The 11967-nt window shown below is 37.5% G+C and overlaps 1 protein-coding gene across 1 annotated transcript in view; it reads left to right on the forward strand.

The window, feature by feature from the left end:
- Positions 1-11967, forward strand: part of JAK3 (Janus kinase 3) — a gene marked incomplete in the record, with an annotated part of 52595 nt that overhangs the window by 15892 nt on the left and 24736 nt on the right. Inside the window, 8 exon segments of the mRNA XM_072404702.1 lie at positions 1075-1198; positions 2361-2478; positions 3653-3798; positions 5153-5438; positions 9173-9292; positions 10635-10792; positions 11099-11210; positions 11621-11804. Coding sequence (XP_072260803.1) covers positions 1075-1198; positions 2361-2478; positions 3653-3798; positions 5153-5438; positions 9173-9292; positions 10635-10792; positions 11099-11210; positions 11621-11804 — 1248 coding nt within the window.

The following is an 11967-nucleotide window of genomic DNA, read 5'->3' on the forward strand; positions in this document are numbered from 1 at the left end:
AACACTATACAAATATACAGTGGCGGACACAGACCACAGTGGGCCCCTGTGCAAATTGACTAGTGGGTCCCCCAACAAACCCCCCATCCCAACCTCCATCTTTATTTCTCCCTCCCTCTGTGACTGTGGACTGTGCAAGTTGCTGCAGGGGCCCTACTGACTGTCTGGGGTCCTTGAGCAGCTGCAACCATAATACTTGTGTATGTGTGATAGATTTCAAATAATAAAGGCTCTCAAGCCCAGTTTTTAGATTTCTTTGTTGTGAGTATAAATTATTAGGATTGTTGGTGCTGAGAACAAAATGTCAGATGATATATACCGTATTTTTCGCCCTATAAGACGCCCCGGAATATATGACGCACCCAATTTTGAAGGAGGAAAATCTAGAAAAAAAGGATTCTGAAAGATTATTCCCCTTCTGATCACTCATGTGCCATTCATACCGGTATTCCCCTTCTGATCACTCATGTGCCATTCAAATTCCCTTTCTGATCACTCTATGCCTTTCAAATTCCCTTTCTGATCACTCTGTGCCTTTCAAATTCCCTTTCTGATCACTCTGTGTCATTCAAAATTCCCCTTCTGATCACTCTGTGCTTTTTTTCCACTGTACGGCAGTTAGGACAGGGAACAGCAGGTGGCTCTGTGCCGGCTTCTTTCGCTCTGCTTTACAGACAGAAGACACATGCTGCTGCCAGAGAGAAGAGGAGACAGACGCTGCTGCAGCCAGAGACACACGCAGGATCGTGTATCGGGTGAGTATATTATTTTAGTTATTTTATCACACCTTTGTCGTATAGGACGCACTAACTTTTCCCCCCCAGTTTTGGGGAAGAAAAAGTGCGTCTTATACTGAAAAAAATACGGTATCACTTTTTTTTTTTTAATCTGTCTAAAAAAGGTTTACTTTAACCAAATAGAAAAATTGAACTAGTGCTTTAGGTACTCCTGGTTTGCAATAGATTACATAATAAAATATTTTTTTATAGATCTAGAATGATGATGAATATATTTTTTTCTAATATGTGATGACATTTTACTTTTTGACTAATTTGATCATTTATTGCCCTATAGGTATCTTGCCAGTCTATCAGTCTTTATTTGCTCTAGCATCTCCAGATCTGAAGACGTGGTATAATCCGAACTATATATTCACTGTGGATGGTAGAATTGTCTATACTGTGGTCTATCGAATCAGGTATTTGTGTTCCTGTTTGGCCAGATAAGCTGTTTATATTTTAAATGAGTTTTTGAAATCCTAATTAAAGAACTGTGATAGTTGAACAGAAATCCACATGGTAATAAGAGGATGTTAAATTATCATAAAAAATAATCTAAGAAAATCTAAATTTTACAATTATGTCCAAAATATTTAAACACATTTGATTGTTACTTCTAAGATTAGAAATGATTACATATATGGGATCTGTTTACTCTGCCAACAACATGTATTTCAGTCTATTCTGTCATAAGAGTTGTACAACTTTCAAAACCTGACTTTTCTACTGTTCTGTAACACATACAAGTCTTGTGCTTCCCCCAGCCTGTAACTAGACAGTGATAGAAGAAGCAGCATATCAATGATCTTATTTTATTGTCAATCTACTTTCTTCTTCTATCAGAATGCTTGTGTTTTTTTCATCCTCTTTCGGACTGAGCATTAAAAAAACCCATAGCCCCATTACAATCCTGATAAGGCAAGGCTGCCCACCAAACCATTTTATAAATGCAGCCATTAATATACTATAAATATTAGAACTTTGAATTCTATTCTAAATTAATAAAACAATAAAAATATATAATTATTTCGAAATATTAAGGGTTGTTTTTATAAATTACTTCCCTGTCAATACCAATTACAATTCGTCCCTTGCTGTAAGTTCTGACTGCTGTGTTATTTTGATAATTGGCCACTAGGTGGCAGAGTAAGTTTTAGTTTTAATATGCATTGAAAGGGGGAGTGCATAGAAATTTAAATGGCAGTGAGTGAATCTACAGATGATTTGACAGGGGAATAATTTATAAATTCACCCCAGGTGCTTTTTATTCCTATATATTTTTTGCATTATATTTTATTGACAGACACATTTAATGCTGTACAGTGTGTTGTGATAAGGTATCCATTCATCTAGAAAGGATTGCCAACCCATGGCAACAGAGACAAAACTGGACTTTTTTTTTTTTGTATGCAGATAATACATGCATGTGCCTAAAAAAAGCATGTCAGCCTAAAGTATGAATCAGCACCTGACAGGTCTTTTAATGGACATGCCTTTGCTGGTATACACAGTCAGCTTTGTATACACTATGCCAGTTGTTTTTGTTTTTTTTAATGGTAATGTTCTAAATTAAATTTGAAGGTTCTTTTTTCCTGAATGGATCGGCACAAATGGAGCAAAAACTACACGCTGCAGCATCATGAATTTGTCTCCTGACCCCCTGCTCAGCTTTCAGGTTATAGACTATCTTTTTGCCCAGGTGAGTTTATTGTTACCCTGCATGTTGAATCCTTTACATATAGTCACTGTAAATTATAAACTTACTTATAATCTTGATTAATGTTGATTAAAGCACGTCTTGCAGTAAAATGCAATGTACTCTGAAATTGTTCACTCCCCTTTTACAAGTCAGATTTTGCAATCTGCCCAACATTTAGCAGAGTTCCAAAAGATCTGTGAAATCCTCCTAAACAAGGGCAAATCTATAGGCTTCATATTTTAGGATTCATCCTTGGTTGTAGTAATAACCACCTGGCTGCACTGTATTTGCGTTTTAGGAGTCAAACACGACCTGGAAAGCCCCTACAAATCAATGTTGATGTTTGCTTTTGAACTGGTCCATAAATCTGAAAATAAATGTGGCTCCATGTCTGCAATCCTGTGCACACACACCCAACACAATATAGCAACAGGAGCCAAAACCAAAAAAAATTTTTATAAGGGTTTCTAATAGCTTTTAAGCCAATAAAGATGATGAAGAATTTACAAAATAGTCTAAAAGTCTAATTTCATTCCAGCTGCATGAAAACAAAAAGTGTGCAAAGTCTTACAGTTAGTTTTTTTTTTTTAAAAGCAGCCACAGCATAAGTAAAAAAAAGTCTATCACTGCTAGCAGCTGCAGGGTTGGAACCATGTTCGCTGTGTGGAAGCAGTGGTCTCATTGCAAGTATCTGTCACTCCCCTCCCCTGTGTCATTTCTATAGCCTATGTTCTCTAGTTGGAAAGCTTTGGCTCTGACCCAGGTTGGGGGGGGGGGGGGTTGTTGGATCAGATCTCTGCAATGGGATTAGTGTTTCCCCAAAGAAAGTAATGTCTCCATTTGACAACTGTTAGTAGGACACTGAGTTTTTTACTTTGGATGTGGTTTCAGAAAGAAAACAAAGTGTTTTAATACACCTATAGGTGTTTATCTATTTTAAAATGAACATAGAACTTTAAAGTTGATGAAAGTTCTTGAAACATATAACATTGATACATAATATTACAAAAGAAAAAGAAATAAATATTCTTTGCTGCTTGGCACAATCCCCTTAAAAAAGTAAAGGGAGTGTCATTCTAAGTAAGAAGGATTATTAGAGATACAGATTATTAGGTCATGCAGGTATGAGATAGTTATTTAATAAATAATACCATTTCTGCTCATGTCATTTTAGTGCCGCAATGACTTCATAAGTGGTCGTATGCAAGTCCCAGAAAATATGGAAGGTCAGGAACAGTGTCTAGCTTTAGCAGTTCTGGACATGATGAGACTGGCACAGGAAACTCAAAAGACCTCCAAGCAAATCCTCAATAGTGTTAGGTATGTAAAGCTAAACTGCAAATTAATGAAACTATCACAGCTTCTGGAATATTTGATCTTACTAAACACTGAAGGCACGTCAGTGAAAGAGTAAGAAACATTCACTCCACTTCTTGCTTCCTAGTTATGTTTGTTATTATTAATATTATTATTATTATTATTATTAATAATAATAATAATAATAGTATTATGCAGTGCTGTACATTAAGTAGGGGTTTCAAATGACAGACAGATACAGACAGTGACACAGGAAGAGAGGAGACTGCTCAGAAGAGCTTACAATCTAAGAGATTGAAAGAGGTGTTCAAAAACCTATCTGTTCTAAACAAAGAAACAGAAAGAATTTTTCACCAGGTACCATCATCTTAGTATCATCTCTTGGTCGGAGGTCAACATGTGGGAGGAAAATATTTAGCAAACATGACTCATGAAGCAGTCAAACACTAAAACTAATTTTAAGGAAGCTTGTTTAAAGGAAGTCAGTGTCGCAAAACTTTCAGATTAGTGCATGGTGATAACGGAGATTAAAGAAAAGATTTCATTTTACGCTGCAGTTCTTGTTTTATGATGTTGGAAAACTTACATACAAAAGACACCGACTGATATAATTGAAAGTATGCAATAGAGCAAAGTTAAAAAGTTACTATAAGAAAAATACCATTGCGATTTTGAGAACCAATGTGATTGATACTTTTTGGTCTTTATGTTTGATTTATGCACAGCAGTGATAGGTAATCTGTAGTAGAAACAATAATTTCCAAGGAATTTCAGGTGAAAGTAAAAACAGGTTTTGATTAATGTGTTTGTCATTCATGAGCATGTGACTAGGCTTTTAAAGCAGGTATATTATAATCATTTAAAAGAGTTTATCTTGTTCAGAAATTGTGTCAGTTGATTCTTTAGTGAAACAAGATCAGTTAAAACAAATAATAACTTTTACTTACAAACAAGGTGTTGCCAGTATCCCAAAAAACCCAGAACAGCTTGATGGCACTACTCTGTGGTCATTCAGCAGAATATTATTGCATGACCCTTCTCCATACTGTCACTCTTGGGCCTTTTTATTCTCATCTCTGTGTACAGAGTGATCTAAATTTCCTTGATTTACATCTAAACAATTTACATTTGTAGACATCCAGTTACATGTCAAGTATGACACACATTTACCAGATGTTTTGATAAAAAGAAACAAAATGCTGTTTACAAAGCTCAGTAGCTGAAACTTAGAAAAACCATGCTGCTTCACTCATGGAGTAAATAAATCTGACAGTGGTTCTTACACTGCCAATTCTTTTTTTTCCTTTAAAATCTGCTAATCGTGATTTAATTTAAATCTTTTTCTTTCTCCATGTAGCTATAAGCACTGTGTCCCACAAAGTCTGCGACAAAGTATTGTGAAACTGAGCTTTTTCTCCCGCAAAAGACTGCGCAGGAGGGTGCAGAACTCTTTGAGGAAGATCCGTGCTTGTACACTTACTGTTCCTCTTATCAAAATTAAATATCTCATGGATTTAGAGAAACTGGACCAAAGCTACCAGATTGAGACATTTGCAGTTAAAAGCACACAGAAAGACAGTAAAGACCTGCTCTTCAGAGTGTGTGGAAGTGCAGGCATTACCTGGAAAGAGGTTGAGAGCGAGGTAAGGATGTGGCTGAGAAAATAAACCAGATAGTGGTGATATAAACACCTGATAGAATGTATATTCACAACAGTTTATCCATCTCCTAGACCAGGGGTCCCTCAGACTGTCGGCGGGCCGTACTATAGTTTGAAAAAAAACAGGAGAAGATTCTTATGCACACTGCACAAAATGTATTTATTGTATAAAAAACATGAAAGAACAATACTATATGCACAGCACACTTGACGATCATTAAAGAAAAAAGTGGCGTTTACTTTGGCTTTAAAATTGCTTGAGATTATTCCTTTGCATGGAAAATGCACAGATAAATTTGAATTTTCACTGTGTGTATTGAAAATGCAAATTTATCTTGCATTTTCCATGCAAACGAATAATCTCAAGCAATTCATTAATTTGCTTCTTTTTATACACCCTACCCTACACCCAACACTACCCCACACTTTTTATTAATTAAAAAAGGGCTGCTAAAAAAACTTTGTCAGTGTCTGCTACCTGTCACTCACTGCTGCCTTCATACATGGATCACACTGCAGCACATGTGTACATGATCAATGTGCATAGTATGTTTATACTATTTACAAATGTACATTGATCATGTACATTTGTGCTGCAGTGAGAAATGAAGGCAGCAGTGAGTCTCTGCTCATACCTTCTCTGCCTGATGGCTTCAGCCCGACACCTCCAGCGTTACCCCAGCAACAGTGGTGTCACGTGACCGGGTCCCTTGAGTGCAGATGGCAGGCAGCCAGAACTCAGGCAGGAGAAGCAGCCTCAGCAGCCGGGGGGCCGGATGGACAACTTCAGCGGGCCGTAGTTTGAGGACCCCTGTCCTAGACTGTAGGCTCTTCAGGGCAGGGCCTCTCCTCCTCCTGTGTCACTGTCTGTTTCTGTCTGTCATTTGCAACACCTATTTAATGTACAGTGCTGTGTAACAAGTTGGCGCTGTATAAATCCTGTTTATTAATAATAACAGTAATTATAAAAATAATAATTTCTTACGATACATGATACATAAGGGATATTATTGCATGATTAAACAATGTGCATAACTATATAAGGAAAAGGTAAGTAGTAGATGTACCAAACTAGGGAGACTATTTTAGAGGCGGACTAAATTTTCCAGGCAATCCTAGCTACTTCTGCCAAACCTCAATTTAGACTAAATGAGAAATAGAGGGAACGGGTACAGCCACAAGTCTGGCTGCAGACACACTGCTCTTTCCACTTACTACAAACATCAAAAAACTTTCTCAGTGTGGTCAATTCACTCTGCAAAATGCCTTATCACCATAAGACTTCCCTATTAACTGGGACACCCAAATAAAAATATTTAACACCCAATTTAGGGTTACCCAGAAAACAGAATAAATACACGTACCAAGTAATCTACCTACTTTACATACCCTTTGAGAGTTTAGACCTACCTGTTGTGTGCGCCTGGGCACACAAACCACAACCAACTCCAGATATCCTTCAATCAGGCTTTATTCAATGTCATAAAGCACAGCAAGGGTTAAGTCCAAACAACCGAAGTACAAGAGGGTAAGGCAAAGACAGGTCAAGAACAATCCGAGGTCAGGGCAGGCAGCAGGCAGAATGGTCAGTAACAATCCGAGGTCAGGGCTGGCAGAGTTCAAGCAGAGTCAGTTTTAGACCAGGTCACTAAGCAGAAAAACTTAAACCAACACAAGGACGCACCCAAGCACACTCTGTTAACAGGCTTAAAGCGGGCAATGGTGTACAGGACCGGCTCTCCTTAAATGGCCAGAGTGACCAATGACCTTGCGCCACTTGGCGCCGTCTGATAGGAGACTAAGTGAATCCCGATTGGCCGCAGGGAATTCAAACTAACTATGTCCTGCCCCGGGGCGAGGCAGCCGTGTGCCACGCCCTCGGGGGGTACAGGAGGGATGCATGGTAACACGCGCACCTCTTCCCACAGCACCCCTAGGACGTGCACTACTTCGCACATGCAAAGGAGTGCTGAGAGCAGGAGTTTCAGTAACCACATCTGAAGGGATGCAAGGGATGCCGCCTGGCTGAACAGTAGTTTGGCCAGGACGGATCCCTCCGCCTGCAGAGAGAGACAAGCTGCGAGATAGAGCAGCAGCCTCGGCCATGCTGCCTGCTACAGCGGTGTCTCCTTCTGTGGCTGGGATCCCCAGGGACACCGCGGGCTCGCAGGACAGGTAAGTTCCTTACACCTGTCTGTAAAGAGACTTTTGAAAACTGACTGGGCAGAGGCTCCCCCCCCACCCCCTGCTCTAGAGTGACTCCAAATACTATCTTCAGGTCCTCCTATATACGATCAATATGTATAAGTGATTATCCTTTGACAGCGATAATATAAATATTTCACGCAGCCAAGACATACCACAAGACTGATCTTCTAGTTATCTTCTATGTGTCACATTTGGGAACACTAACCTTTGATCTCTTGTGTCACAAGTCTCCATATCCCCTGAGGAAGCCTAGATAAGGGAAACGCATCGGGAGGAAGATTTATAACACGGATCCCACTACCCCAATACCCGGTGACACATTATTGTAAACTCATTATATGTTTAATAATGAGCGCTTGTTTTTTGAAGAAACCAATTTTTGGTAGAATATCCAAAATTATTTTTGTATGTTTGTGTTTCTTGATGTAGTATTTTATTCAATAAATATGATTGTTTTTACCTGTATGAAGTGACTGCCTAAAAAATCCTCCCTCTCTCCCCTGCTACCCGTTCCCTTTATTTCTCATTTATATAAGAAAAATGTTTAAGTTATCAAGCTGTAACGGAGGTACTACCAGAGCATATAAGGGCAAAACCAGAACGTAGGCATGGTAGGAGCTTTGGCTCTCATTTCTTCAATTGCCTTTAATATGGATTGCAATAAGCACTGAGAAATTGCCCCTTATTGTTTTTACCAGCATTTTGGCCCTATCAGACACAAACTGTCTACAACTGCAACCCTTCATTTCATTTAATTGCAGTAAACTACAAAAACAAAATTTACATAATAACACAACATTTAGCAGGCATATTTAAAACTGGTAGAACAGAAAACAGCTAAAAGTGACCTTCAGTAGAAGACGTCTCCTACTTGTTCAGTTTAGGGAACCAGTCTCTTTGGTATTTACCACTTCCGCAAGTGTCAGATGCTTGTGTCCACCAACTCTTTCTCCAACCTTTGCATCACCACTGGGTCCTCTGCATAGGGGAGATTCGGTACTTCTAGATGCTTTGGTGTCTAATACAAAAATGGTGAGAAATCCAATTTTTTGATACTCATTGCAACAGGAGGCAAGGGAAAATTTTCCAAAATAACTGTTCCAGCTGCACATTGCCAACAGGAAATGCCTTGCTGGAATTTTGAGAAAATCTCCCCAGTAAACACAGATTGCAAAAATCTCCCACTCTGACCAGAATTGAAAAAGTTTTGCTTGAGGTATGCTATGCTTGAATCCAACATGACAGGCCTTGGTCATCATTTAAATTAAATTTTTATATATCATGAGGGCCAAAAATACACCAAAACCAGTTTGACTTAGCTTGCATAGGAAGCTTATGGGACAACCACTATTGACCTCTCATTCTGAAACTACTCTTGGAAGGTGCTCCACACAAGTACACTTAAAAAAAGGTGAATGCATAAGTTATGAGAAATAATAAAATCTCTCTTAATAATGTTTAAATTATGGGCATGATATTTTGTAATGTTTGGTTATATTTCTTTTGTAGTTGTGGCAGCCATTTTGTGACTTTGCGGAAATTGTAGACATTAGAATAACACAAGCCAACTCACAAATAGTGCCAGAAGGTCGCATTGTAACAATCACCAAGCAAAATAACAAAATTCTGGTGAGTGTAAATGTGTACTAATCAAAATGATGTAACTCAAAATAATAAATGTATTAATATTACGTACTGTTGTTAACTGCTGATTTTTATTATTACCAACTGTGAATTTGGATCTGTCTGAAGGTAATACAGCTAATGAGAAAATTATAGTTTCCTTTTTTTTCTAATTTTCAGGTGATTTTAATTAGATATAAAAGGGTGTGCACATAATTTTTAAATACAACAGTAGAAATACTGTTCAATGGGTTTTCTTATGTTCGATGCTCTTACACAGGTTTTACTTTTTTCCCTCCTACTTATTCTTTAAAATGCATTTGCTCATTTGTTCCTAACTACCCACTCAAGAGTGCATTACTCTTAAGATGCTCTTCCTTAAAGTACACATTTCCTGTGTAAGTGAAACCAGACTATCGATCACAGCCCATTGCTTTTCCAGATTTAGACATGCTTCACTGTGCTTCATTCACCGGTGGCCAAGGGAAGCAGTTACAGATAGAGACAAAGGTTTAGTTACTGTTACGAAAGTACTGTTTAGTCTGTTAAAACTGCATATTTAGAAAAAAAAGTGCATTTAAAATACCCAATAAATTGAATTCTTTACTTGGAGAAGCCAGAATAAATGGTATAAATGGTAATTGCCAAACAATTCATGCAAAAATTGGCAGCACATATTCAATGCATATAAATCACACCTGCAGTATTTTGTGGACATAGTCATGTGAGTTGTCATCAATTGTACTTATTGGCATGCTGTTCTATAATAATGATAACAAAACACAGCACACATCATGCTATGAAATAAGGTGCATTGCAGCAATCCTTTGTAAAACACATGTTTTACTGCAACATACAGTACAAATGTAAAGCCGGTGTTAATGTTTTATAGGAATAGTTGTGAAAATTATAACTAAAGAAATGTGACAAAGACTGATATATGCAAAAAAAAGTCATAATTTAAATGACAGCAACAGACATTTAGCAAACAAGTTAGCAAACACCAAAAAACAAATCTTTGAATGTGATCATCACATTACATCATCTGTATCCCTACTGGTGTCCAGCACAAAATTAATATGGTCAAGTTTACCTTTTGTACCAAATACCGTGTTTAAATCCAGTCCATATTGTATGTTTTTATAATGATCAGTCAATGAGAATTAGGTGTATGCTGGTAATTGTATAGAAATCAATAACACAATATATTTTTCCTGGTGGTTTTATGCCACTGCAGTTTTTTAAAACTCAACAGTATCTTTTATTAACATTTAAATATATATCTGGTAAGCTGTTCTATAGAAATCGATAATTCCTAATATACATGTTCCTTTGTTTCTTGTCCAAGGAGGGACAATTTCCAGTCTTGAAAGAAGCCTTGTCTTTTGTATCTCTGGTTGATGAATATTATCGATTGACTACAGATTCTAACCATTATTTCTGTGAGGAAGTGGTTCCACCTAGGTTAAGGTGGAATTTAGAGAATCAGTGTCATGGACCCATCACGTAAGTTTTTGATTTATGTCTTTTAGGATTTTTAAGTCCAAAGTTGCAAAAAATGTTTTAATGAAGGTTATAGTCCGATACATTAAAGGATGATAAATACGTCATTTTCATTATCCGGCTACAGCATTAATTTTTCTTTCAATGCAGCATTTATCTTCTGTAGGACTGATTTGATTTAAAAAATATTTGTATGTGTAAGTTGTGCAAACTTAAAAAATAGCAACAATAATACAAGGTAAATACATTTCAAAGTTGTAGACCTTTCTTTTTCCTTGGGTCTTCTAATCAAATAGACCTCTCTTCCAGATCAGAGTTTGCAATCTTTAAACTGAAGACAAATGACAGCATGGGAGGCAGTTATGTTCTTCGTTGTTCACCCCAAGATTATGATAAATTCTTGCTGACCGTGTGTTTGGAGGTACAATTCTGCATGTTTTCCTTAAGTGTAATTTTCAGTCACATCAACTTCATGCTTTGAAGCATTTCTCTTAATAATTTGAATTTGCAGTATTTAGGGCATACATATTATGTATCTAAATGATTTATTACCCTCTGTGTACATAAAATCTCAGCTTGGGATTGGTTGTATTTCAACATTTTCTATCATATTTCCAGCATAATACACAAACTTCCTACATATTGGGAACAGCAATCTAATTGGGTAGTTGTGCTATTTTGACTTTTATGCCTCTGTAACTTCGATCTAGAGTCCATCTAGAGCCATAAACAGATACATATATTTCCACTTATCCTTCTTATGTCTTTTCTCACTTTTTCTTCTTTTCTGCACTCATTTATTACCATCATTTTTTATTGTATCCTCTACAGACTCCTTTGGGTAAAGACTACCAGGGATGTTGCATTCAGTGCAAAAATGAAACTTTCTCTTTGGCTGGTGTCCCAAGACACTTCTCCAGTTTGCGGAGTTTGCTGGAATATTACCAACAACACAGTCTACGCCTGGGGGTTGTATCTACCTGTCTCACGGTTTGCTGTCCTCCTAGACCCAAAGGTGCCTATGTAAATATGTTAGGATAGGATCAGCAAAGTGTTTTGTTGATAAGTAAAGCTACGTACACACTTCCAACTATTATCGTTGGAAAACGAACGACGAACGATCCTGCACGATATCTACGAACGATCGTATAGCACCGATCCTGCACATAGAGATAACG

This window comes from Pyxicephalus adspersus, chromosome 3, assembly GCF_032062135.1.
Source record: "Pyxicephalus adspersus chromosome 3, UCB_Pads_2.0, whole genome shotgun sequence".
NCBI lineage: Eukaryota > Metazoa > Chordata > Amphibia > Anura > Pyxicephalidae > Pyxicephalus > Pyxicephalus adspersus.